Genomic DNA, 27,793 nt, shown 5'->3' on the forward strand with positions numbered 1-27,793 from the left:
GTATTTTTATCCAACCCCAGTGTCAGTAATGGTCTCCAGCCTGGTGATCACTACAGTTTCTGCTTTGTTTTTGCTTCATGACACATTTTAGCAAGTGCCTAAATTATGTTATCTCCTCCAAGTATTGATGGGATTTCTGAGCAGTTAATGTTTTTGTTGTAATACAGATCAATTTGATGTGCTAGAATTTGAAGTCTACCTTGCCAACGCTGGGCGAGTCCTTGGTTCTAGTGGCAGCTTGCAGCAGGCAGGTGGGGAGCGGCGGTGGGTTTTTCTGGATGATTTCCCTGAAGCAGGTGGAGAGTTGAGAGGGAGCTGGATCAGAAGCATGGCCCTTTTTCCTCAGTGTCAGGCTGAGCTTCTCAGCCGCCCTACAGGAAAGAAGTGAGGGAGCGTGTCATTGCAGCCAGTACAGATCCTTTTCAAACACTTGCAGCTATTTGGTGTGCATATACTGGCTTACCTAGCCAGAAAGGACATAGCTGCAGTGTTGGCAATGGACACCACTCTGGATATGTGCGGGATCTTAGAGGTGGTTTGTACGGCCCCGACGTCCCTGCAGCTCTGATAGGCATCATCTGTAGCCTGCCGGGGGAAAAGCTCATTATAAAAATCCAAATGTGTAATTGCACTGCAGCACCCAGTCCAAAAGGGGCTATTATCACGGGAATTACTCTGGGGAGGAACATGAGGTGGGCGTCTGTGTAAGTAGGGCACGCAGGCTGAGAGGAGCACGCTGGGTTAAACATACACCGTTAGTCATATTACAGATGCACCCAACTGCATTTGTGAAGGATAGTTTGTGAAGGCTGCAGTGACTGCGAAACGTGATTCAGAGTAAACGCCGCCTCTCACAGTCACATCATCACTCAGGCAGCCTTACGCGAATATATTCCAACACTCCAACGCTCCAGCGTTTAGGGCTCATTCATGAGTTCACAGTGTGTGTCTGTGTGTGTCTGTGTGTGAGTGGCGTGGTCGACTGCACGCAGCTCAACGTGAACTCGTGCTGCAGGCCTCTGAGGCAGCAGCTCAGCTCGTTCTTAAGGAAAGATAACAAAGTCAACTTTTGTTTTCATAGCATCACAAACACAAAGTGCCAATTAGTGCCAGAGGAAATCGGTCATTGTTGGGAATGAGGAAGCCAGAGATAATATGGATAATGCACACTTCCCCGAACCCTCCTCCTTTCTGCTTTTTGACTCACGTCTTCTGTTGTAATCGTTTTTTTATCGCTTCACTTTCCCTCATGCAGTCTTTTATGATGTCTTGTTTTCCCCTCTCCTTCCACGTTGCCCTTCCTTCCCTTCAACCCTGTCATTCTTTGCCTCCAATCTTGCACACTTCATTTCCTTCTCTCCTTTTCTTCCGTTCTCCCTCTGCCCTTCTTCTCCTCACTCCTCGTCCTACGCTTTCACTTTCACCGACGCTGTAAAAACCTCTGTTGATCTGCTCTCAAACTGAAACACGTATGAATCATTTCTTCCACAGTCGTGCACAGTACAGGAGCGCTGTTATTGTCCCATTTGATTAGACGTGCCTTCAAAATAACAGTTTTTAAAAGAATCTCTGAAGACTCCTTTGGTCCAGTTGAGCACTCATTAGTATTCTCGCGTAGTGATAACACGGGCTGATAAATTGAAATTCTCAGTCATTTTTCAAACAATGGCTCTGTTCAGACAAAAGTACACAAAGCAGACTTTCTTCTTGGATGGCGACTGTCAGTTTTGACAATTGCTGCTAGCAGATTTTTATCAGCTAGCTAACTCTGGTAGTGCTAATTCTCAGAGTTGAGTGAAAATGCCATCTAGAGCTGCCTCAGTTTTTATGAGGACTTTTTTAAATGGCAAATCTTTTAAAAGGACCTTACACAGATGCCTACATATACGTATACCAAGAGCCTGGAGCTAAAGCTGCATATCCCAGTTTGTAACTGAAGATCAAGCAGACGACATGGAAATACTGCCGTTATTCTATACTTATACACTCTATACTGTCCTGTACTGTAGATCATAGTGCTTATGATATTTAGAAGGATTCTAAAAATGTGTGCTATCAGCATGTAAGATCACACTTTATTTTATGCTAACATAATATTCAGATCCGTAAAAGCTCAAGCTGCCCCGTATCTTCAGTTCACTAAGTATATATCAAGTATATATAGCTTTTGTATCAGTACCAGAAGCAGGACGAAGTTTAGATTTTATGATTAGTGAATGGAAATCAATTTTTGGCTTTGGCAGAGACAAAGCATTTCATGGATGCTAATGTTAGGAATAGCTCCTGCAGTGAATGTGCTAGCATGAATCTGTCCTTGTCCCTCAGCTGAGCGTGCTAATATGTCCACAGGCTGCTGCTCTGTTTGAGACAGCTCCCGGAAAACCTTGAAGCAATTTTATACTGTAGACACCCTCCTACGATATATTTATACGCAGTTTACAATAACATTCAAGGAGTATTTTAGCAAACTGAAAACTGTGAAATGGCCTACACACATTATCTGTCAACCAGGTCAATTATAGTCAGAGAATCTGTCACTAACTACATTAAATGAAGGATTTTGGGTGTTTTTAGTTGTTGACTCACAGCAAAGTGAGCCAACAACGAAATACAGAAAAGTCAGTTCTCAACCACCTTGTACAGGTTTATAATCTTTTTTATTGGGGACTTGGGAAGGACACGCTCAACCATCTTCTATCATGCTAATGCATATTCCGCCAGCCGCAGTGTTTAATACGACCATCCCTCTATTGATCACAAGTGCTTTTTGACCGGCCGGCTCTTGCGACAGGGGTAAATCATGACCCAATTCCATTCCATTAGCAAAAGTACTTTTGAACAACACACTCAGCCACGGGATCGAAATAGGCTCTGATTAGGGCCTATAAATCACTGGCTCGCCGACACGTGCACCCGTAAAGGCATACATTACCCATATAGCTCGTTAGGAGGGTCTGTGGGATTCAATGCTAAGAGAAGGGCTCATAGGGGTACCTGACGGTAAGGGTGTGTGGTGACACCATTAGCACTGGATGCAGATTTAGAAGCCACCAGCTGCTGCTGCTCCTCCACCCAGCGGCCCATGTCGGGGTTGGGGAGCTTGGGCCCCCTTCGTCGGAGGGTTTGTGGGGTCCTTTGAGGCGTCCTGGGGCTGCGTGGGCTCTGAGGAGTGTGGCTTTGATCCAGAGCCTCCCTCGAAGCCCTGTCTCCTTGCTTTGCTTCAATTTGTCCAAACAGTGAGCCAGTGCTGAGGCTGGCTTCAAAAGACGGCTTGGCTAATGCCTGACCCCGGCTCAGAGCCACATGGATGGCTTCTTGCTTGAGCTGGTACAGGTTCGTACCGCAGGCTCCACACTCCCCCTGATCTCTTTCTCTGAAGTCCGTGGTAGACCGACTATGGACCCGGAGGTTTTCATGAAGAAATGCTGACAGGTCACTCAAGTCCTGCACAAGTGAGAGAACATGGCAACAGGAGTTACAGACAGTTTATAGTACCTTTTCATTATTGCGCAACACTTTCCTGTAAGTGACTGACAAAATAAGATAAGTCCAGCCCAATCTTCACGTTAGGACACAGTAACAGTCTAATGTGCTCTGTTTGATATCTGGCTGTATGAATGATCACTGAGTATATGAGAACAGAGTCATGGGACGCCACTTTCTACATGGAGGTATTGATTAACACTGTCTTTATGATCCTTAACAGCGCAGTGAAAAGACTGTGTTTACTGCATCTCACAAGTGGATGGAACATGTCATAAATCTCAGTTCACTGGAAATTCTCGGAGAGCATGTCGTCCTGGAATAATTGTTAAATGGGTTTTTTTGTCTGAAATAAAACAGGAAAAGTGAGACGTCAGCGTTTGTGTGCCTTTTTTCAGCCAATATTAGCATTTTGCTGAATGTCATGTCATCACTGTGTTACTGCAATAGACAGCTGCTATCTGGATTGGATGTAAAAAATCCAATTTAATTTAGAAAAATCTGACAACAGGAGGTTAGAACAAGTAAAATCGTGCTACTTTAAAACAGAGATTTTGACACCTGAGGTTCAGCTCTGGCCCCGGCTGTCACAGCTAACAAGAAGGAATCAAAAACCATCATCTTGTTTTTCATCCTGAGAAAGACATCCTGTGTCACACACACAGCAGCATCCAGCACGCACTATCCGCTGTTTTCCAAACGCCTTCCCTCCTACACACTACAATGACCGATGTTCCCTCACAGGACTTCAATAGGAGCTCTTAAATGTTGTAAAATTTCACTCAAAGCCAAAATGTGCTGAAACAGCTGGTGCTAAATAAACTTCCCCCATAAATAATATATAGGGATAATAACCCTGACAAAAATAAGACAATTGAATTTCAGGTTAGACTGATGACAGAGAGAATATAAGGTGCTGCAGAGACAGCAGCAACTCCATCTTAACAGATGACGTTATACACCCATGATGCTACTGAGAAATCACGCTTGGATCAATAAACCTGCGAGCAGCTAGATCTGGCTTATCAGATTTCTACTGACCACGTCTGTGGCCGCACGGTGCCTCCCATCTTCCTCCTGCTCTCCCTGTGGTCTCTAAAAACATGACACGCCCCATCCCACTTAAGAGGACAAAAATAAATAGCCTTCCCTCAATGGAGAGGACTGTGGAGATGACACAGGGATGTCGCCATGAAATATTCATGGACATTTAAAACCACTGGCGCAGGAATGTCACTGGTTTACTTTGGCGTTCGGAGTCCAAATGATGGATTTTGGCGGTGATGAATGTGCAGACGTGCACGCTTCTAAAAGGCTGCACTGAAGGTCCCACATGAGCCTTAGAACACTTGTTAAGCATCACCACTATATGCCTCAAAAGGAACTTCCAGTTATGCTTCTGTGTGACATAAGTGTCATAAAATGCTTTCAGAGCATGTGTATTGGAGTTTATCGGTCCACGCTGTCCCAATCTTACAGACTCTCACTAAAATATCATAAAAGACAATAAAATCCAGTAAATATTTGGTAGCAAGAGCCTTTATTTATTCCGTCATTTAGTATATTGTGATTCACAAAGTCTGCTTTTAACATTTTTCATGCATATTTATTCTTATTTATTCTTTCAATTCACAATATTCATGCCCAAAGGGGTTATTTGAGGGGGAAAAGCAAGTTTGTGAATACTTTTGTCATTGAATTGCATCAAAAAACAAAAAATATGAATGTGCATTTTTTTAATTACTGTAACAAATATACACCAGTAGCACCTGCTGAGAAGCATCCATATGCATTCAGCTTCATATTTCATTTCAGTTACGTGTTGTCTGTTGAGTCCAAACACGATATTATTACTGTAATTATATAGACTGCTTCGAAAGCATGCATGCCACATGAACCCCCTTTCCATCACAGCATCATTGTCACTGACCTTGTAGGAGAAGTGATGGTGAACAGCCAGGCTAAGGGCTTGTTTCTTCAGAGCAACAAGGGTCGCTGAGCACTTCTCGCAACGCACAACTTTCCGATCGGACCTCCCAAAGCCGGGATTCGCCGACATGGAGCCTCCTCTACATATAGTCCTGAAGGACATGGTAGTCCGAATGCGGTCTCCTACAGATCCAGGGAGGGACTTGTAAGACGGGACATCGTCTGCTCTCTGGCACATATTCCCATATGGGTCGCCCCTGGACCCTCCGGCACCCACAGGAGAGGGGCGCTCCTTGGACTGGCGGTCCTTCCCTGCGGAAAAGCCGGCGGGCTCAAAGTGATGCTGCACTTCTGTGCTCTGAGAAATAAATCATGATAAATAAGGATGTATGTGGGCTTTGGCAGGGGGAAATTAAATATCAATCGACTTGGGCTACTGTAACCACACCCTAATGTTTTGTTTTTTCTAGTGCAACAGTACTCTCAAGAAACTCTAAACCCCCACAAATGCTAACAAATTTTGCCCAAAACGAACAAATCTGACTTACCCAGAGTCCTCCTCTGATCGAGGCTGGAAACCCCTCTCCTCCTCTTCCAGTCAGAGATGACATGACAACTTGTAAATATTTAAAAAGATATCCGAACAAAGGCGGGGGGCATTTTCTGTTTATTGTTGCCAATCCTCGGGGACGTGGTGCAAAAATATCCACTCACGTGAGCGCCTAAAAGAACAAACTATACAACAAGCTGAAATGCTGGGCACAGTCTCTAAGAGGTGGAGTGATGGCAGTGGCACAGTGGAGAAGGAGTGAGAGCGCACGGGAGAACACTTCATGAAGTCACTTAGCTATTTATTATAAGCTCCTCAGGGAGGCAGCACGGAGCAACTGCTCGGAGAAACCTTAGAAAAAGGAGCAGGCGGCTGAGTGTTTGTATTTCTTGATGTGATTCATGTCCTACATACTGTCGCTGTCCCGCAAATGTCACTGCACCTTCTTACAACGGAACAGTCTGACAACATGCCTGAACAGACGTGTGCGCATGCGGAAATATCTATCCACATTATTCTTACAGTGGTTGTTTTCACCTTAGCAGCAATGGTGTCAAAGAGAAACTGCAAATATATCAAAAATATTTCCAAATGACTGAAATCCATGTCTCGGAAATGTATTTATTAATTCATTAATACATGATAAGTTAGTGTTTAATTAATACTTATTTTACTCTAAGTGCTTTAAGGAGCAAAGAAAAGTCATGTGTGTATCTGAGGGGTAACAAGTCCAGCAACAGAAGCGTGCTTGCTGTAGGGGTCACCATAGCAGATCATCTGCCTAAGCTGAGTTGTTACAGGTTAATCCTGTAACTCCAAATGTATCATGTTTTTAAATAAACTGAACAATATATTATTAAGCAGTAAATTGGAAAAAAAAAAAAAAAAAACCCAAAAAAACACATGCATTGAAATAATTAGTACCCCATCAACCCAAGAACAGTTTCAATTCAAACAGATTCAATAAACATTTTCCAAACAATTTTCCAGCAATTATTTCACAGTTGACATAGTTTACTTATGATTTACAGGATTAAGTAGTGGTATTAATAATGAGCGTGTCTCAATCTGTTAACACAAACTACCTTTTTAAATGTAACCAATCGGGATAGAAACCCAAGGACTTGAAAAGCTAGTTCCCTCCGAAGATATAGAAGGACAATTGTTCTGAAGTATTATGAACTTTAATTTCAGTGATCACCAGGATCTAAAAAGCTGTATGTACAGTACCAGTCAGATCTGACAAAAAGGTGTACTGATTTTACCCTGAAACAGGGTTTATGACCTCATGACCTGTTGTTCATGGGTAATTCTGCAGCTATTTTCAGAAAATATGATGGCAGATGTGATGAAATGATTTAAATAATGTATAATTTTTGTCATTTTATGCAAATGCCCAAAGGAAATCCTCATTTCCAGGTAGTATTTTAATAAAATTATTCACATACCTTGTGTTTCTAAAACACTGAATAAAATTCCAAATACAGATGTGCATAAATGTTTAAATATATTTCAACATTTAAAAAAACAACTGTCTCACTGAAGTTTTTTCAGTCGTACAGTCGCGACTTTTCCAGGTGAACTATTTCCACATGTGCACCATTCTGAAAACTACAAAATACAGTTACAGTAATTTTGTTATTTTTCATTAATTTTACATATAGATGTGTGGATTGATATACATATTGTGTGGGACGCATCGTAAGCATCCCGCATTTGGGTATTTGGAGCTCTTGGTTCTGGTATTGAAGGCGTGTTTAGTCTTGGTGGTGTTCAGTAGTGTTTAGATTCAAATCGCTAAGTGAATCGAGCCTTCCCTGTATCCTGCTGTGTATTGTTCGGTCTTCTTATCTGTTTGTGATTCCTTGCTTAGTTGTTTCCTGTTTTATTTTGACAGCGGTTATTCTCCGTGTCTTATGTGAAGGTTAACTTCCCCCTCTGACTCATTAGCTTAATTTAGATACAATCTTCTAAACTAATTATTACATGATTCGTAGGCACGATTTAGTTTTCTTTCATTTTGAAAAATATCAGTTTACCATTTATTAATGATACTAACTGTAATGCCCTTAACAGTTTGACAATGCCAGGTATCAAAACAAAGAGGTACTTCATCTTACGTCTTTAGACTGAAAACAAAGAGTTTTTAAAAAGACTGTAACAAACTTTAGACGATAATCCGTCCAGAAATGCGAGATCCTGCATTTCTCAAAATGTAAAAGAAGTTTGGATGTGACTTTCTATTGCAAAAACATAAATCTCAAGCCTAAGGTAACTCCGATGATGTAACCAAGGCTGAGCTTTGGCCACTGAAGCTCTTTATATAAAAATCGGTGTGCGCTGCTTTAAATGAGTATAACAAAGAGTTGGCAAATCACCAAAGCGCTTTCCAGAAGAGTCCACGGAGTTATGTGTTGTTTAGAAGTGCATGAACATTTTCAACATCAACTCTGAAAAATCTACAGTTGACAGAAATAACAAAAAATAAATTTTAAACAGTAATCAGCTGCTTTCGTTACACGGGAGAGCGATAACGTGTATTCAGAAAGATATGTGTCGGCGTAGTTAAATATCACATTTGTGCCTCTTCTTGGATTTTATAAAATTGAAAAAGGGGCGAGAAGAGAGAGATCTTTGTACTGCATTGTTTCTAGCTTACCGATACTGATTATTCGTGTTGCACATTACGCAACTATTCGTGCTTTTACTCTACTGTCCTGGCCTGTCTTAAACTCACTGCCTGGTTAAACAGCCCTCTGTAAAATCTTTTTCGTTAAATAATGATATAAACTAGTTAATACCGTTCGCGCTCTTTATTGGAACCATCTTTTCGCGTACTATCTGCCCCGCTTTTCCACAACAATGGTTTCTGAAAGGGACGTTTAGCTGCAGTGACAGATGGCCACAGGCTACATAACCAAGCTGCGCCTCTCTCTGGGCAGTTACGGTAGGAGACGACTCCTCCCCCACACCGCAGGCTCAGCACAGCTCTGTGCCGGCAAAGGATTGGTTGTACAGCGGGTGCCGTTTGGCGCAGTTTTGAGCTACATCCGTTAACAAAGGGCGTCCATTTATTTATTTCCCGTGTTATTTTAGCGCGTTCGCCGTCAAACATTCACCATGAGCACAATTAACGTGAAAAAGCTTAAAGTTAACGAGCTCAAAGACGAGCTGAAAAAGCGTAATCTTTCGGACAAGGGGCTGAAGGCCGAGCTGATGGACCGCCTGCAGGCCGCGCTGGACGAGGAGGCCCTCGCTTCTCCACAGGAGCAGGCAGCTGAGGCGGATGACGGTTTCGAGCAGGCCGCCGACCAAGAGGGTATGGCAGAGGAGGAAGAAGGAGAAGGAGAGGGGGAGGGAGAAGGCCCCGTAGAAGAAAGCATGGAGGCCAACGAGGAGGAAGAGCCGGAGAGTGGAGGCGACGGCAATGGCGTTGCCGTGGACGAAGAAATGGGCGAGGGAGAAGAGGAAGGAGACGAGGACGATGAGATGGACCCCATGCTCAAGGGGGACGTGGACGACATGGAAAAAATAGATACGGAAGACGGTGAGCCGGGAGAGCAGGCTGCCGAGGGTGAGTCGACAGAATCGCTTATGTAAATGCGGCTGGTTGGATGTGTCGTTTTTTTGAGAAAGCGCTAGCGGTGAGGAAATTATAAAATTTGAATGCGCTACCGCACAGCAGAGCGTCCATGTTGAGAGAGAGAGAGAGAGAGAGCGTGACCTCACTACTAAGCTAGCCAGCGTTAGCACCGGTCTGCAGCTTGGTTAGCAGTCGTGTCGTAACCTTAAGTAGCCACAGTCCAGTCTACTAAAGAGACCTTTAGCGTCATGTTGAGAGCAGTCGACTAAAATTACTAAAGCGACTCTATTAAGAAATTTGCTACCGAATTTAGCTTAGTCTGGCTTTAAGTTTCGGTTTGGTTAGCGTGTTAGCTTGCCAGCTAGCGTCAGTTTCTTTGTGTCTGTTGTGCAGTGCCAACTAGCTGTTCAACCGGTTAGCTAATTCAGAGGTTCCCGGTGTTCCAGCTGGGGGCGTTGGAGAACATTTGCTTTCACATCCCATTTTAGAATGGATTGACGTGAAAACAAAATGTTAGAAATGGCCACTGCAGTGGGCTTCTTGCCACCCTTTCCGCCTTAATTGTACCGACATCGTGTCTTGGGGTCGTGGGTGTTTGCCTTTAAAGGTTGCCGGGAACATCTGAATTAGCTAATCCCAAGATGTGCTGAGAAAAGGAAGGGCGCCGCACTGCTCGTATAGGTAGGACGTGGGTAGGTTTTTTCCCCCGTGGTTTTTATAGATAGTGTTGGATGGTCATAGAAATTATTAATCTAGGCAAAATCAGTGCAGTGTCGCGGGGAGGGGGGTGTAAATCAAGGTCTAAGTAGGCTTCCCCGTTTCCCTGCATGATGCATTTGTCCCTGGCAGCAGTAGATTTGCCCTCCTTTTAATGAAATAGATTTGTATCAAAAGCAGTATCTTTTAAACCCTTTACTGCAGATTAGTAACACTTTACTTATTAGAGACTTGTTTACCCAGCCCCATTCACAATGTTCATACGGGCCAGCTTATATTGTAATTACTACCTGGTCTTTTAAAGCTGTTACAGTTTCCACAGTATGATTGTCTTGTTTTAAGTGTAACTATGAGGTGTTGCCTCCAAGTAACCTTAATACAAATGATAATGGTCGACAGACAATGTAACTAATGAACGGGCTTTGTGGGCCAGAACCCCACTGCCAGTCCGACCTCTCTCTCCCAGAAAAAGGAGCACCTCATTCTATATCTTTGTTCTATTTTCAAAGGGGATGCGGACAAAGACACGAATGCTGATCAGAAGAATAAGAAGGGTGTTAAGAGACGCCGGGAGGAACATGGAAGGGGCTACTTTGAATTTATTGAAGAGAACAAATACAGCTGGTAAGGATGGGACAGAGCGAAAATGGCCTTCAGCATCCCTGAAGCGCCATCTATAGCTTTGTTGAATTGTATTGGCTTTAAGTGCCAATGCACATAACTAGCAAGAGGAAAACCCTCATTTTTTTCAAGTATTATACTACTTGTAACATTATTTTCACACACATGCTTTGAGGGTCATCCCTGACTACTTAAAGAACCTTACCATTTACCTTTTTACAGTGCCCACTCACACTGTTTCTTTACTGGACTGCATTCTGTAGCAGAAGTGCATCTATCAAGTCTCTATGAATCCTCACACCTGTTCCTTATGCCACGTACTGTTTTGGAAAGCCTGTTGTGTCCCCAAGGTGAAACAAGGCTGCTCAAAGGGGAACCCAGAGGAACGTAGCAGATGTGCAATTTTCAGTGGGTGGGTGGGGAGAAACTAGCTCGGATTTGTGAAGAAGGGGTCCACTGCCGCAGGGTAGCAAAAAAACCCAAAACTCCAACGTCTGTTTGGAACGTCCACGGAGAAGCTCGCTATTGACCGTCCATCGTTACGCCTCGCAGTGGTCTATTCTTTTTCTTTTTTCGTTTTGTTTTTTATTTCACTGGTTGTATGATGTCGAAATGCTATTTCTGTCTCATGTATCATGTCCTGTGTGTGTGTCTGTGTTTTCATGGTGTGGGTGTGTGTGTGTGTGCGCGCGCATTTGCAAGGTTCTCTTTCTACCTCTGCTAGGTGACATCATGCATGGTGTGTGTGTGTGTGTGTGTGTGTGTCTACCTCTTGGTCAGTGTTTTGTTTTCATTGCGATGTCGATGCACTAAGGGTCAACAGGCAGATAATGGAATAACTTTGTGAAAGTTTTTTATTTCTTTAAAATTATTATTTTGGGAGAACCTTCGTCATGAATGTTTAGGCCAGGGCGGCAGAACTATTAGAACACCGAAGTATTGCTGCTCCATCACTTTTCCCTGAACAGCCAACTACTTTTGTGCAAGGATCCATTTTTCCCCAGATGTCCAGTATTTGCATTTTCACCCCCAATTAAACCTTCAGAGCTTAACTCTATGAAGTTCCACCTCAGGCACCATGTTGTCCACCAGCACCGTAAATCTCCCCACGGCAGCTGTTTGTATGGCATTCGGGCCTCTTGGGGGACAGTTGTGACCCATCGAGCTGTAGATAAGAGAGGAGTGATGAGCCCCGCAGTGGTTTCCTTCTCCTAAATAATTACTCAGCTGGAGTTGGACAATAGTTGGATGATGTCAAGTGAAGTGATGCTAAAGCATCATCCTTAATATTTAGAGATTCCTGAACTACAGAGTTGGTAAGTTGCTGTAGTTTTGACTACACTGATTTCTCATAAAACATGCTTACAACTTATTCTGCTTAGCGACACAGTCAGAAGTTAGTGGTGACCTTTTCATCTAGAAGTCAACGCAGGGGAGGTTAAATATAACTGACCCCATATCAATTCTGGAGGCACAAACACACACTTATCTGACAGTGGAGAGGTCTGCTTGTAGTTTATCACTGTGACTCTCACACAGCCTTGCATACTAGAACAGGTGGACGTGCTTCTCTCTGTGTATCTTTCACATTTTAGATTTCGTTGGATTCTGCAAGGTAAGTGTCTGCTGAGGCCTACAATACAGCCAACATCCAGAAAGTCTGGAGGCTCGCTCAGTTATTTGGTTTCCCCTCTGTCTGTTTCTCCTTTTCTGTCTCCCCAAAATATTCTTCACCAAGTGGTACCCAAGGCATCTATATTTTCCATGCAGTTAAAGTGACGCAAACCTTCTTATACTGACTCTTGGTATCTGTTTTCAGTGCCTCATCCAAGTCACCTGTTCCCCCGTTGGAGGAAGAAGACGAAGATAATGATGACACAAAAGTCTGCCTGGATAGCTGTATGTTTGCTGCTTTTGTACTTCAGACAGGATGTTTTCTTTTTTTTAGACTTGTCAACTTCCTTCTGTAAATGACTCCTTAGAAACATTCCTAGAAAACGGCTTCAGGATTGAGCACGTTCTAACGGACAAATATAAACATGTATTTTAAAAGTATTGCATTATATTTGATGATTAACTTCAGTGTCACATTTTTAGCATAACATGGCAAGCACACGCCGTCTCAGCTTTCTTACACGTCGCTCTGAGTTGTGGCACTGCCAGGTAACGCTGGCATATGCCAGCGTTCATTTCCTAAAGTCTTATAAAAGGTTAATAGGAACCTGCCCAGTGGGCCAGTTGTCTTCACTGTTGGTTGTTTAACGCAGTACTCTCCTGAAACACGACCTGTACATCAGTGCTGGTGTAGTCATCAAAACGTTTTGGCTTTTTCCTCCTCAGATGTTGAGTTAACCAACAGCAGTGTGGTTAATGAAATGAGTATTCACTTTGCCTGAGTAGTATTTCTGCTACTTACTAATGAAGGCAGCAAAGGTGATCTAGCTGACCAGTACACAAATGTGTACAGTCTTGTCCAAGAGTCATGTCTCAATTTGTACTTTTTCTGCCCGTTTAGACAACTCTGACCTGCACTTTAAGGTGTCACGGGACCGCTACAGCGCCTCCTCTCTCACAATGGAGAGCTTTGCTTACCTGTGGTCCGGAGGAAAGGCGACATACGGTGTGAACAAAGGCAAAGCCTGCTTTGAGATGAAGGTACGGTAATGATGCTCATGTCTTGCACAAATCTCTGAATGGCTGTATGTGCTGAAGTCATACTGGTCTCAGTGAGATCAGTGGAAACGAGTGGTTTTTTCTGTGTGTGCAGATCACTGAGAAGATTCCAGTGAAGCATATTTCCAGCAAGAACATGGAGATTCATGACGTCCAAGTCGGCTGGTCCCTGGAAACGGGCACACTGCTGCTGGGTCAGTGCAATACTTGCCACAACTCTGTAAATACCACACTGACTCAGTGTTGGTGGAGCCAGCTGTAACTTTCCATTTTACTCATGGCACAATGCATTCCCAGGATCACTGGATGTGCAGACGTGCTTAAATGTTTTGACCTGTGTATATTTAAAAGACTGTGCCACCATCTTAGGACAGCAGCTGTTTGCTATGACTCATACAGGCCGAATACCGCTGGTTCAACATTTACATCAGCACAGTCCATGAGACGGTGAACCTTGTATTAAAACACAAACAGACCTAACTGTACTGCGTGTATGCATTTGCATGAAGGGCGGCCAAACAAGGCTGCAGAGATCCTCTGAAGGGCAGCGTGTCTGTAGGGGTCCCTCTGGTGGCCAGTTGGCTTCATGACACGTTTCTATAAAATGGCTTCAGCTCTGGCTGCGTCACAGCAGCGCTGCGTGGCCTAGTGCCAGCACAAATGATTCACACACCAGCTCCACTCTGTGTCTTAATCCAGAAGTGTTTTGTCATGTGTTTAGGTGAGGAAGAGCATTCCTATGCCTACTCCGGAAAAGCCAAGAAAACCACCAACTGTGTGACCGAGGAGTTTGGAGAGCCCTACGAGGAGAATGATGTCATCTGCTGTCTTATTGTAAGATATGAGATTGATTGGTGCTGCTGGTGTTTGTTTTTAATTTCCCCCTTTGTGTGCAGATAAACTGGAAGAATAATTATGTATGGAAGAGGCAAAGAATCACGAGAATATTAGTTTGACACGTTTGCCTTTCTCCCTTTCTGCTGACGCAAATGTGTTTTTATTACACACAAAAAAGCTCGAGTGTTGCTTTATTTGTGCAGGACTTTGAAGGTGAGGAGGTGGTGCTGTCCTACTCCAAGAACGGAGGTGAGCCAGCTGTCGCTTTCCAAGTCAGCAAGGACTCCCTGAACGGCCAGGCCCTTTTCCCCCACGTCATCTGCCGCAACTGCGCTGTGGAGTTCAACTTTGGCCAGCTGGAGACGCCATATTTCCCCCAGCCGCAGGGCTACACCTTCCTGCAGCAGATCCCCGTCAGTGATCGAGTCCGTGCTCTCAAGGGGCCGCAGACCAAGGCCGACTGTGAGGTGAGTTTAAGAGTTTTGAAGTGTTTTTCGTTCATGAATGCAAAAGTGCGACGCTGCGGTATTGAAGTTCTCGATATATTGATCTCAATGTTCTCTCGTTGTCCAGATCATAGTCATGGTTGGTCTGCCGGGCTCAGGGAAGACCACGTGGGTGAATAAGCATATCCAAGAGAACCCTGGGAAGTACTACATCCTGGGCAGTGACACAATTGTGGAAAAGATGATGGTCAGTACTCAGACCAACGTTACAGCGTCCCAGAAATAGTTGTTGCTTCTTCCTGTTGGTAGAAAAATGTTCTTTTCTTCTTTCATGCAGATCGGCAGCATGAAGCGTCAGTCCAAGGACATCACAAAGCTGACTGCCATTTCCCAGCGTGCACCGCTCTTCTTGGGAAAATTCATTGAGATTGCTGCTCGTAAGAAGAGGAACTACATCCTGGACCATGTATGTGGCTCTTGCTGAGTGTGGTCACAACCATGTATTTGATGACAGATTGTTCAAATAAGCCTCTTCTTTGTCTTTGCAGACCAACCTGTCTGCTCCGGGCCAGAAGAGGAAGATGTGTTTGTTCGCAGGCTTCCAACGCAAGGCTGTAGTCGTCTGCCCGTCTGATGAAGACTACAAGCAGAGAGTCCAGAAGAAAGTTGAGACTGATGGCAAGGAAGTGCCTGAGCATGCTTTACTCAAAATGAAAGGTAAAAGCATTAACGTTGTCTTTACCCTGTTACAATCCATCACACACTTGGACAGAAGCTATTCCAGTCTGCTGTTTGTCTTTTATTGAATCCCTGATCGTTTCCGTTCCATTACAGGCTTCTTCTCTCTGCCCGAGGAGGGCGAGAGCTTCAATGAGATCATCTATGCCGAGCTGCAGAAGGATGATGCTGCCAAGCTCCTGGAGCAGTACAAAGAGGAAAGCAAGACGGCTCTGCCTGCCGAGAAAAAGCCCAACCAGGGTAGCACGACGCCTAAACAACGCGGCGGACAGCGCGGTGCTGGACGTGGAGGCAAAAACCAGTTTGCCCGTGGCGGCGGACCTGGGCAGAGAGGTGGCGGCCGTGGAGGCTTCCAGAACAGAGGCAACTTCAGAGGAGGTGGGATTGATAGGTGGAAAATGAATGCTCCTTAAGAGCACAGTTGATGCTCAAGCTTACCTTTACCCTGGTCTGTCTGCAGCTCCCGGGCCTCGTGGCGGATTCAACCGTCCTCCTCGCGGCTTTCTGCCTCCCCCAGCCTTCAGAGGAGGATTCCCCAATCGTGGAAACTTTAACCGCGGTGGCGGCCCCATTCCTAGCCTGGGCGGATCCCCCAGGGGCGGCCCGATGAGGGGCAACATGGGACACAGAGGAGGACCCATGAGCAGAGGCGGTCCAGTGAACAGAGGGAACATGAGCAGAGGAGGCGGAGCTAGCATGGGTCGTGGTGGAAACAGGGGTCATCCCCATCAGGTTGGTTTCAGAATGACTCCTAATCAAATTATTGCTCCTCTGACGTCCGTTGATGCATAATCGACTTTTTTTCCTTTGTTCTTCCTGCACAGTTTCAGCAGAGAGGGGGGGGGCGCGGCAACTTTGGCAACAAGAACAGCAACTATGGAGGCAACAGGAATGGCATGGATAAAGCCCAGGCCTTCAACCAGAGCTGGCAGCAAGGGGTCAGTGTTTGTAAATCTGCCGTTTTGTAGTTGTTACACATAAATTATAGAAATAATCAAAGTGAAATGATGGACGGCGATTTGATGGTGTTAATGTGCCGTTCTGTTCTGTGCAGTTCTGGAACCAGAAGCCTTGGAGCCAGCAGTACCAGCCTGGATATTACTGAGACATTTGTTCTAATGGACTGGTGGGCGACACTGGGATCCACCGCTAGCCACGGAACATCATCCACTCCAGCGTTTGCTTACTTTCCTTTAGAACCCACTTTTACTAATGATCATAAAACTCACGACTGACAGCGAGACTAAAGCTAAACGGAGAGACGACATTCCATCAGAGAGGAGACCAGGCAGCATGACTGTAACTGAAGCTTTATATATCGTCACACAGATGTACAGTGTGGGTTCATCCTCATTCAGCCATCTTTTGTTGTTGTTGTATATTTTACCCCCCTCCACCTTTTTAAATGCTTTTAAAAACGATGTTTGTAATTTCAGGAAGCAGAAACGATTAGTCAGCCCGGCAGGCTTTGAAGAGATTTTCTTTTTTCAGGGTTGTGCATTTTATCTGTGCTGTGGTTTTTTGTTTTTCTTTTTGTATTACAAATTGTAAATATTTTTTTTTAATGCGTAGTTTGCATAAAGGTTTAAGGAACGATGATGATCTGAATGGAACTTTGGCTTCTTTACAGGAAGCGTTGGTAGCTGGTTAGACTGTACATGTCTTTAGAGTCCACTGTCAAACAGCCAGACTGAAGCTTTTCTTTTGTTCCACTATCAATCCTGTAACATAAACTCCATAGAGCTACAATAAACACATCGTTGGGTTTTTTACATTCTTCTCGGCTTGTGATCTTTGATTTGGTTCAAAGGTGTGTAAATGACCTTTGAACGGGCCGTGGCCTGGTTTGCTATCAGCCCTGCTCAGCACCTCATTAGTTAATAAATAACCTCAAGTGTCTTGTCTTTGATATGTTGTTTCCGGTCCTTCAGCTATTCAGTACTTTTAATTTGAAAATGTGTTTTGGCCAAGCCATTTTTAAGGATAGCAGTAAGCCATTTTAGTCATACATTATGCCTCTTAAGGTCTTTTTTTTTTTTTTTAATTAAAATTAGAGCACTGACTTCGCTTCATTCTCAGGAGATTGTTTCCTAGATTGTCTTGATTAACGGTTCCTTTTAGTGCAGTAGACTTCTGAGAAACGCCAAGCACTGACCAGTTATAAACGTCTCCATGGTAACGACTTCCCTTTTCTTCCTTGTACTGGTGATTCGTGTAAACTGGCTCTTTCAGTTTTGATGCCAGTTCAGCACAGAAAGTGGTTTTTAAAAGGAGGCCGGATTGCTCATTTTCACCAGCAAACCTAAAAAGGGCTACACAGTTTGATAACCAACCTTTCAAACTCTGACGGCGTAGTTCTGGTTTTTTTAAATGCTCTGGTGTTTGTGTTGGTGACTGTGTGGCCCGGCAATAACGGCAGCTCCACATATAGTGTTTCTCCACGTGAACCTGGTACCCAGCTTATGTTTGACACTAGATCCAATCAATCCAACAGTTTCTTTCTTTAGATTTTTTCATTTCCCCGTGTTATTTAATAAACATGTAAATACTAAATGCATCACTAATTCAGCCATGCACGAATGTTCATGAATTAATAAATGTGTTGTGATAAAGAAAGTATTAGTTTGCCGCGTACTGCTGTGTGATGAACTATTTAAATGTCTGGAGAGTTTGTGACCTTTTTTTATTATACTGGATACATAAAATCTAGCAGAATGCAAGCTTTGGGTTTACAGTATAATCTATAATACAACAGACACTATATTTTTATCGCTTTGTGTTGCAGGTTGTATATCAGGTCTTTTATTAAACCAACAGTGCAAAAGCTTTGAGGCTTTTTCAGATTTGTTGTCTTTTCTATCTGACAGTTTTTAATATTTGTTTGAAAAATTGGGATTGTAATTTTTTTTTTTTATTTGTCTCTATTAAAGTTAAAGAAGCTGGTATGCAGTGATTGTGTGATTTGTTACAGTTCCTGTAAAATGTTTCTATGCTTTTCTTTAGAGATTTTATATATACATATATATATATATATATGTATAAAAAAGGCATTTAGTGGTTACCTTTGGCTTTATGTTTGCACCCACTGTCCTGCTAGAAATGACAGCCTTGACTGGCAGTTTTGTGCAGACCATGTTGAGCTTAAAAACAGTTGTGTTCAGCTTGTAGGTGTTTGTAACGAGAGCTTTAGTAAAGCAGTATTCTCAAAGTGAACAACTGGAAACGCCCGTCAAGCTAACGACATTCACTTTGTGAACACCTGCAATGACTGCAAAAACAACTTTGAACACATTTACCAAAAAGTGCCTGAAACAATACCAGTGTTGGCTATCTAGCTAATATTGTTGCAAGAAATGTGTTATGAATCTTATGTACCATAAATGACAGTTGACAGGTGTACAGTAATAGTGAAAGCCATCTTGGCCTTTTTGCTGCAGCTCGTCCTGTCAAACCTGCAGCTCGAAGTCTTCCCCTCACAGCTGAAACTGAGCCTTTCTATTACTCTGTGCCTGAAGCTGTTGTCCTGTGAGCCGCCTATCACACAGGCTGTTAGCTCTCAGACACTTGTCCTCTGACTCAGGTGTGTCTTTGGCTCTGCAGACCTCTTCCTGTCACAGTTAGTTTCTGAGTGACTCACTCACACTGTGACTTTCCTACAGAGAAATGGCAAAGACAGACCTACATTTCTATGATGGTCTCTTCCATGGTTAATTCCCCTTTTCTGTAGCAACACTCTACTTTCTGCAGTACAACACTGTTCAGCTGATGCTGCCGAGGGTCTGGTACCACGGTGTGCTCCAACACTGCAGACAGAGGGGGCTGGAAGTGATCCAGAAAAGTTGGAGCAGCTGTAGGATGTTTCAGTTCTGGGTAACTTTGTTTTAAACCTCAGGTGTTTCACCATTTACCTTTGTACCATTTCAAGCTGTTCACTGGACTAAATGACTTGAACTGCAATAAATTACTGGAAAAATTGGGCTGTTCCAAAACGCTGGACCAGTAGTGTATGTCACATTGGGCATACACGGTAAATGTATTCTTTATTTGGAAATTAATGTTCTAGTTTTGTTTTTTTTTTAAGTTTTTTCCTTATTAACACAGAATTTACTTTTTATTTGCATTTCCATAACATTTATGATGATCATAACTTTTACTGGTTTTGTTTAACAACAAAATGTTGGGAATTTTGCATTGAACAAATATGTGTGCTGAAAAAAAAAATCCTGCTTCATATTGGAGGTACTTTCAACAGCTTAGTGCAGAAATCTGAACATCATATTCATGTAAAAAAATGAAAAAAAAAATGAAAATATTGTTTAAAAAAAAGTATGCAAAAACAAGAGAAATGAAAATTATGTAAGATCAGCGTATGCTTTAACAACACCCAGCACGATGCTTTGCCTGGACAGGTAGAGATACCACCTCCGTGACATCACGCGCTACTTGTACCTTGCATCAAGGAGTGCTGTGTGTTGTGTTGTACTGCTTTGCGTGATTTGCTCCAGCGTTGCAGCTCGTCCTGGGGCTCAGTTGCACAGTAGGATGAGAGCACGTGTGGGTTTGTTGCTTTCCAGAGGAGAATGTTACCATCTAGCTCAGGCTAAACAAACGAAACAGACCTGCTGTCACACATTTTTATAATTTCATTCATTTTTCAGTCTTATATTTGTTTAAATATACTTGGAATTGAATCAAATGCTGAGTTCATCACCAGGCCTCCGGAGAACTTCAAGACATGTTGAGGAGCTCATTTAGCCGTTTAAATCAGCTGACACGTCTAAAAGCTGCAGGACAGCGGCCTCGAGGCCTGGAGTTCCCCTCCCCTGGGTTACACCAATCATAACGTTTACCCGTGCTGGCCAAAAGCTCCTGTTTTAGTGTAGTGTCTAACCTTTGTGCTGACAAAGTCTTCCCTGCTTCTTAATCATTGCAAGTAGCCAATATCTGTAATAAATGGTAAGCAAGACATAATATCCATTTCTTCCAGTTTTTCTTCTTTGACTTTAATATATTGTTGTGTGGCCAACAATATATTAAACTTTTTGACTTTTCGCACAGCGCTAATGACATAAAAGGAAAACCATCCACGTGTATGTAAATGTGAAAGGCAAGGTTAAGCCACCACTGCTTACAATTACTTAAAATGACTCAGAGTGTGATTCGTGTCTCCTTTCCTGTAAAGTTCCTCACTATATAAAATTACTCACAGAATCTTTTTTTTGTATTTTTTCCTGTAAAAGGTTGAATTGTTACCCCCGTATTCTACCACCGTGTCTCCTGGGAAGGACTTTTAAGGTTATGTGGTAATTTAAAGTGACATTTAATTGAAGCAGAATGGCGCCATTGTTGAAGGACCACATTATAAAGCACAACCAAATGTCCCGATAACTGCTGACTGAGTAATCCGGCCAAGAAAAACACTGAATGAATAACAGAGCGTGTGCAGAGGTAAGGCCGATACTGCATAAGTAATATTAAACACGAAAACTTACTGGGGGATTAAACATGTTTATATGCATATGTGAAGTATGTGTGGTCTTTCTGACATTCTGGTCTCTTTCCTGTACCACCCGTGTTTCCTTTTCTTTTCCTGCTGAGGTGTGTGATGGATATTCACTCCCCTCGCAGACAGCCAGCTGCTTGTCTTTGCAGCATGTTTACCCACATCAGCAGCATATTAGCGAATGACAAGACCTCCCAGTCAGACAGCAAACAGTGCATTAGCTATTGGCTCTGATTAGTAGTGTTTGGCCCAGTCTAAGCCTGATGTAAGCGCACGAGGAGCCCGCTCTAGCTTAATGTGAATAGACTTCATGTTTCTCTGTAAGCACCCACGTAGCTCCTTCCCACTGCAAATAAAGCTCATTTGACCTACATGACAGTGAGGCCTCAGTGTAACAGGTGTTATAAGTCATTAGGCAAATGATTTGCTCCGCATTACAACTTCCTATAAGTGCAAACAACAAGGCGAAAGACACAGGCAGCTGTATGTAACTACATTTGAATGTGATCATGAATGTGAATGGAGCCAGAGAGACGTGCCTGACAGCAGGGAGGAGGAGGAGGAGGAGCGACCAGGAGCTTTAAGTGAGACAAAATATTTTAATTTTCCAAACATAAACTCATTCATATTATTTACAGGTGGAAAATATAACATATCAAACAGAATTTGAATGACTCAACGCAGCTCACACAAATTCAAGTATAAAAAAAGAGAAAAACTATCAAAATGTACAAAATATATCAAAGTGCTTGTAGACGGAGTTTAGGCAGGAGTACTGCCCGGTGTGTGTGAAACTCCGGGTAAATGTCCTTTTAAATAAAAAGTATTAGGTGTGCTTTTCTTGAAACCATTAAATATATCAACACTTCATTGAAAACAACACCACGCGTGTACTCATAATACATCCCCGCCCCCAGTCTGGATTCTTGCGAGCCTTTCCCGTGACTTCATACTATCGAGATGTTGTCCAAAGTGCACGCGCACCTTTCTACAATCATATTGGGAAATTCAGCCACCTCTATCTCGGTGTAGTCCCCTTTCTTCACCAGGTACATGATGGGTAAAGGCGCACTCTCGGACACCGTGCACCGCCGCTCCCCATACCCAAAGTTGCGCTTGGGCTGCTTGCAGCCGCCGGTGCACCTGAAAGCCTGGTACCCAGCCGGCTCAATGATCCAGTACTGTGTCCATGTCAGTGCGCGGAAGTTGATGAAGTACTCCTCTCTGCAGCAGGTGTCTTTGTTTTGATTGTCGCAGTCACCGCGAGAGCTGAGGACGAAAAAACAAGGAAAGTTGGATGACAGCTGCTAGCATTAGCGGCAATGCGATTTGATTGATTTGTGTTGGTGGGGTGGGATCAGGTGCTCCAAAAGCTGTCAAAGGCCCCAAATGTCTTAGCTACACCCCTGCCTGCTATGCAGTGGTCAATTTATAGATTGATTTGTATTTTCAGTTACTTAAAATTACTTTAGACCATTCATGACAGAGAGCATATGGTGTTCTTCAGTGCCAGTCTGTAATTTGCTGCTAGATTTCTCTGAAGCACGAGAATCTGTAAACTAACGCCCCTTTTGCCACCACACAACAGTTCTATTAACGAATGCAAATGTTGACAGGTAGAAACGGGACAGGGTTAATTGTCACACTGACACAATATCCTGTATTTCGCGCCCTTACCCGTACTCTTCGAGGTTGAGTGTGTAGAGGACGAGCTCGGGCTTTCCCAAGGTGTTGTCCGTCTGCTGCTGGGTGGTAAAGCGGACACTCTTGGCCATCTCTGCCGCATAACTGCCAGGTCTCTCGCCCTCGATCCACACCTCCAAGTGCATAGGTGTCTTCTGCTGTGTCTTGGACCAATAGTGCACCGCCTGGGTGACATCAAAGCTCTTCCAGCCTGTCTCGTGAATGGGGATCAACCTGTAAACGCGATGGGGGCCATTCATTAAAGTGAGCTCCAACTGATAACTAGCGGAGAAGAATACCGCTGTCTTTTAATTAAGATAGCAAGTTGATTGAGGGGGGAGGGTGATCATTTAACGGATCCCTTACCGCGAATCTACCAGCGACGTCCGGTTGGATCCGTTGGGCAGCACCTCCACCCAGTAGATGCTGACCCTAGCGTTGTTGACGGGCCGATGGCTCTTCCTCTCCACCGTGAAGCGTTTGTGGTGGGAAGCCCGCTGGTAGAGCTTCAGCTCGGCCATGGTCACCTCACTATTATCCGGGATCCTCGCCTCCATGTCGAACATCACGCGTTGCCGAGTGGTGTCAGAGTACACGTACTCCCCGGAAATATCTAAAACACAAACCATTTCCAGCTTTTTAGTCAATTTCGCCTCTTGTGAAGATTAAAATGACTTTTTCATGAATATATACTGGTGCGTAAAAGAGCACTGGGTGTTACAGCTATTACGCACGTGAAATACTCTACAGCAAAATCTTTTTCTTTTCTTTTTTTGAATCTGCATGCTCCATTTGTTAAACATTTAAGAAGTGCTTACCTGCATTGCCGGGGATTCCTTTCAGGATGCCCGCAAGACTGGGCAAAGATCTGCGCCTCCTGCTGTGGTGCATCTTCAGCATGGTCATGTACTTATTTCTTATATGCGCCGGAATCACCAGATTTTCCACATCCCTTTTATGGATTCTAGGAACTTCATCCAACCCAAGCTTCTGTAGCAGTGCGTCCTTCATATCCTGATGCGTAAAAGCCTTAACGAGACCGAAGAGAGCGGCGAGAAGGACACAAGCCCGAAGGAAATCCATGACGAAAGAGAGAGGGGGAAACTTCAGTGTGACAGACACACACAGTAGCGCAGGAGATACAGAGTGTGTCCCTCTGACACTCCTCTGGTCCCTTATATTGTTGCGGGTCCTCCCCGTCTTTCGCACTTTGTCGATGGGGGCAGGGACCCTTATCAGAACAAAGGTGCGACAATACAGCCCCATCCTAAACAGGATATCTAAGTGGCCATACTTCAAACAGCAACAATTAAGACTTGAGGGCCATCCGTATTGCGGAGGTGTAATTTCACCTCAGTTATGTTTGATGTGGCCAGAATGAGAATTTTTTTTAAAAAAATTCCGTTTCGTACTGTGTATTAAAGTGACAAGACAATCACGTGATCTCTGTTTTATGTGTTTTATGCGCTTATATTTTGTTTTTACTTTTGAGAGCCAAACTTGAAATCTGTGATGTTTCCCTTAAAAAGAAGAACACTGTGGAGAAGAAGAGTTTTATTTGCAGCGAACTTGTCATATTTGAAGTGCTGAAGAGCTTCTTTGGTTAAGTTAAACAAATGACCGTCGCTGTCTTTATCTGGACACTAATTTCTCTTTAATTGGAATACTGTCCTCCCATGGTGTGTCCTATGCAGCTACACATGTGCCTCAGACAGACATTACTTGACCCTGTGAACCTGAAGTGCCCTCTCCTCCGTAGCACCGTTGTCTGCACACACACACACACACACACACACACACTGCACTCTGATGTGTACATTCCACTGGACAATGTCAGCCTGGGTCCAGTCTGGCAGCAGTTTGTCACACGGTGGGCTTAACTTCTGTCTGGATGGCTGCAGAACCGATTTAATCCAGCAAAAGGGTGAAAGACTGAGTCTAAAACCAAGCAGGATGTTCACCTTGAGTCTATAACAACCAAGGGAGTGGGTGGGTGCGTGGGGGGGGTCCACGGAAAAGGAGTGCAGAGCCTCGAGGGAGGAGGGGACACTAGGGGATTAGATGTTTATTCGGACCCCTGTAACCCATTCTTGGTCCACTCCAGCAGATTAAAATTATTAGCCAAACAGACAGTTAATCCAGGGGCCGGTATGAGAAAGGGAGTGTGTGGGGGGAGGCAGGGGGTGGATGTGGATTGGGGCAGGCTCTTCACAAGTTGGTGATTATCTGATTCCATTGCGAGGATTTGCCTTGCCTTTTTTGTCACACAAACATTAGAAGAGGGTTGCTCTCACTGGCTGCCCAGAAGCTCCAGGCTCTGGTTGTGTATTGGCCGTGTTTGCTTAGAGATGTCAGACAGACTGAAGGAGCACACAGGAAGAGCAAATGACAGATGACTGCCAGACCCACTTGTAGCAGCTCGAGAGGTTGCATCTGCCCAGTAAAGACAAATTATTAATTAGTGGCAGAGCCCCAGTAGCACATGACACCGTGCACATGTGGTGTAATCTTTGAAATGCATTTACTCGAACATACACGCTGGAGACGGGCTCGGCGTGGCTGCATGTGTGCAAAGGTAAAGTACGTGTAAGTGTGCAGAGGTATAATAAGCGGGTAACGAATAGATGCAATCTGTTCTGTTTATTTCAGTTATACTAAAAATGTGCGTCTGCGTCGGGATTCTGCATTGCAGCTGGTTGTAAATCAGCATTAGAAGCCTTTGGCAGGGTTAGTGTGCGCCTGTGTTTATGTTTCTGATTTTGATGAAGGTCAGGTTTTCAGTTCGGTTTGCTTCTGATTTGGTTTTATCCTTAAAAAATGTTCTTTTTATCCACTATTTCATTATTATATATGTATGTGTGGTATTTGTCACACTGTGAGAGTTCATAACTTCAGAATGGCACTGCAGTACAATAATACAGTACAAACATGTGCACAGTCATGCACATATCCAAAATGCCAACAAGCAGATATTTTATTAAAGTTAGCTTTATAAGTTCGCCATATCACTTCATTTAGTTTTTCTCCTGCTTTATTCTAAACTAAAAAAAAATCAGTTTATTTAACAAGAAAAATCATGCTTAATTTTAGTTCATTCTAACGACATCAGTCTTTGGTTTCATAATATTTACTATGTATATATATATATATATATTGTATTTTAGGACATTTGATGTCTGTGGTATTCTTACAACCCAATTACTGGAAACAACGTTAGTCACCAGACACTTTGTTCATTTTATTAATTTAAATGATGAGACAGCGCTCATTAATTAGGCTTTAATCAACAGTCTAAAGAGCCCATGTTCAGCCATTATCCCTAACTAGATGTTGTTAATTCTTTGAGGTCTCAGTGAGGATTACAAGTAACCCCGACTAACCCAAACTCAGCCTGGACTCCAGTAGTCCAACATCTGAGCCACCGAGGGGTAACGTCTTTTATTCGGCTTCTCTGGCACGCTTTAAAAACATATTTTGGGGAAACTATTTTGTTTCCCCAAAATATGAAATGCTTTCTTGTTTTCTTCAAAGATTACAGCTGGGATTAAATTAAAAATAAAAAAAATTATGCCCAAAATGCTGACTTAAAGTAATTTGATTACATGTTTCATGCCATTGGAAAAAAAATGAGAGATGTAATGGAATCTGGTCAAATATACATTCAGTTTATGCCAAGCATAGTTTCCTTGAAAATTCATTATTTTAATAAACAAACATTTGATTTGATATTTTTTATTTCAGCTGAATTTTAATCAAAAAATTTAATTGACGTTTATCAGGATCTTTTCTTCTGTAGGGTTATGACTCATCACAGACTGTTACAGGGATCTTGAAAATAAAATAAAGTGCTGTTGTACATGCACACTGATGGCCTCAGTTGTATACTGTTACTTCTGTTTTCCTTCAAACACTAACACCCGAAGGAAGGATAAAGCTGCTCAAAAGTGTATGCTAATGATAATAATCAGTGCATCCTCCATAACAAAGAGCCACTGGTGAGGTCCAAACCTGTAGACTGTCTGTGGTCAGCAGACATGTAAATTCCAAGCAAATCTTGTCCAGTCCAGCCAGATGCCAGTCTAAGTGCCTGCTCTCCACAACCTAAAATACTCAGCCCTCTGCTGTCCTCTCTGCCTCACATTACAACCCCTAATTTGGGAAATTAAGATGGCCTTTGTGTGATATTTCTCAGTCCTTCCTTCCCATGCCGCTCAGAGACGAGCTGCCTTGTTCAAAGCCGCATCTCATACACCCATAGGTGCCATTTCTTTTCAATCAAAGGCCGAACGAGCTCCTTCAATCCACAACGCAGGTGTTAATTAGTATCCCCCCATTTGCATTCAAAAGCAGTCCAATTTATAGGTCAATCCGTTCCATTTGCGCAGCATCAGACCTCCCTGTTTCTGCTTTGAATGCGTATACAGGAAGAGGGCAGAGGCGCAGTTTGGTTTGCGCATTATGTTGTAGTATCTCATTATTACGCGTCTCCCCAGGAACAAGGCGGAGCTGCTGCATGCTCCAAAAAGTCAATATTGAACTTGTGGTCGTGGTCACGGCAAAAGCCCTCATTATGATGCGCTCGAGGATTGTCACCCACTTCCTGGCCTGCTACTGGCCGCCTTATCTCCACGTCAAATATTTGGAGAAATGAACCGCACTAGTTTGCACCTTAATGGTCCACACCAGCTCTTCTCTTTCAGCTCCCGCAGACGCGTCTGGATCTAAATCCGTGGAGCTGGCTGCCAATAATCATCGATCAGTCCGTGACAAAGACGAAGCGCTAGACCCGTGCAGGGGCAATACTGTCATTGCCCTCCGCAACGCAGACCAACCGCAGGACGGATTAATTGCATTTCGCACAGCTAATGACGCATCAGTCAGCGCAGACATGCGCGTTAACCCCGCTGCAGACAAATGGGATCAGACAGGTTTAATTAGGACTATCAATACATATTTTCATTGGTGTTTAATTCATCGACAGGCTGGAGTTGTGCTGGACTGAAGCAATGAATGTATGTGGCTCCAACCTC

General features: G+C 43.6%; 3 protein-coding genes across 6 annotated transcripts in view; 1 reads left to right on the plus strand and 2 right to left on the minus strand.

Annotated features, from left to right (window-relative positions):
* Positions 1-6,464, minus strand: part of kif26bb (kinesin family member 26Bb) — a 33,916-nt gene extending 27,452 nt beyond the window's left edge. Inside the window, exons 1-5 of one of the 4 annotated variants that reach the window (XM_019353543.2) lie at positions 5,961-6,464; positions 5,414-5,770; positions 2,995-3,444; positions 464-585; positions 200-371 (exon numbers count right to left, since the gene is read on the minus strand). In XM_019353543.2, coding sequence (XP_019209088.1) covers positions 200-371; positions 464-585; positions 2,995-3,444; positions 5,414-5,770; positions 5,961-6,023 — 1,164 coding nt within the window. In that variant the 5' untranslated portion in view covers positions 6,024-6,464. The remainder of the gene's footprint in view (positions 1-199; positions 372-463; positions 586-2,994; positions 3,445-5,413; positions 5,771-5,960) is intronic. The other 3 variants (XM_005449863.4, XM_025899001.1, XM_005449864.4) reach the window with 3 other exon arrangements.
* A 2,438-nt stretch (positions 6,465-8,902) lies between these two features.
* hnrnpub (heterogeneous nuclear ribonucleoprotein Ub) lies at positions 8,903-18,520 on the plus strand. The gene is made up of 14 exons (XM_005449865.4): positions 8,903-9,536; positions 10,772-10,886; positions 12,703-12,782; positions 13,399-13,538; positions 13,651-13,750; positions 14,278-14,390; positions 14,597-14,860; positions 14,967-15,086; positions 15,177-15,305; positions 15,388-15,556; positions 15,674-15,955; positions 16,038-16,309; positions 16,402-16,515; positions 16,632-18,520. Exons 1-14 carry the CDS (start codon positions 9,083-9,085, stop codon positions 16,680-16,682), a joined length of 2,403 nt encoding a protein of 800 aa, XP_005449922.1. The 5' UTR covers positions 8,903-9,082; the 3' UTR covers positions 16,683-18,520.
* A 3,144-nt stretch (positions 18,521-21,664) lies between these two features.
* On the minus strand, positions 21,665-27,649 carry lft1 (lefty1). Its single transcript, XM_003440707.4, has 4 exons — positions 23,582-27,649; positions 23,130-23,376; positions 22,758-22,997; positions 21,665-22,349 (listed from the first exon to the last, which is right to left on the minus strand). The coding sequence occupies exons 1-4, from the start codon at positions 24,027-24,029 to the stop codon at positions 22,028-22,030; spliced, it is 1,257 nt and encodes a 418-aa protein (XP_003440755.2). The 5' UTR covers positions 24,030-27,649; the 3' UTR covers positions 21,665-22,027.
* Positions 27,650-27,793: the final 144 nt, after the last annotated feature.

This window comes from Oreochromis niloticus, linkage group LG15 (assembly GCF_001858045.2).
Source record: "Oreochromis niloticus isolate F11D_XX linkage group LG15, O_niloticus_UMD_NMBU, whole genome shotgun sequence".
Classification (NCBI taxonomy): Eukaryota; Metazoa; Chordata; class Actinopteri; order Cichliformes; family Cichlidae; genus Oreochromis; species Oreochromis niloticus.

Bases quoted from the DNA above. Each gene is read 5' to 3' on its own strand.
- lft1 (XM_003440707.4), bottom strand. From the start codon at position 24,029: ATGGGGCTGTATTGTCGCACCTTTGTTCTGATAAGGGTCCCTGCCCCC. The intron at 22,998-23,129 runs GTAAGGGATCCG...TCGCGTTTACAG, and splicing joins ACGTCGCTGGTAGATTCGCG to GTTGATCCCCATTCACGAGA. The intron at 22,350-22,757 runs GTAAGGGCGCGA...TTTCGTCCTCAG, and splicing joins CTCAACCTCGAAGAGTACGG to CTCTCGCGGTGACTGCGACA.
- hnrnpub (XM_005449865.4), top strand. From the start codon at position 9,083: ATGAGCACAATTAACGTGAAAAAGCTTAAAGTTAACGAGCTCAAAGAC. The intron at 12,783-13,398 runs GTATGTTTGCTG...CTGCCCGTTTAG, and splicing joins AAAAGTCTGCCTGGATAGCT to ACAACTCTGACCTGCACTTT. The intron at 15,557-15,673 runs GTAAAAGCATTA...GTTCCATTACAG, and splicing joins TGCTTTACTCAAAATGAAAG to GCTTCTTCTCTCTGCCCGAG.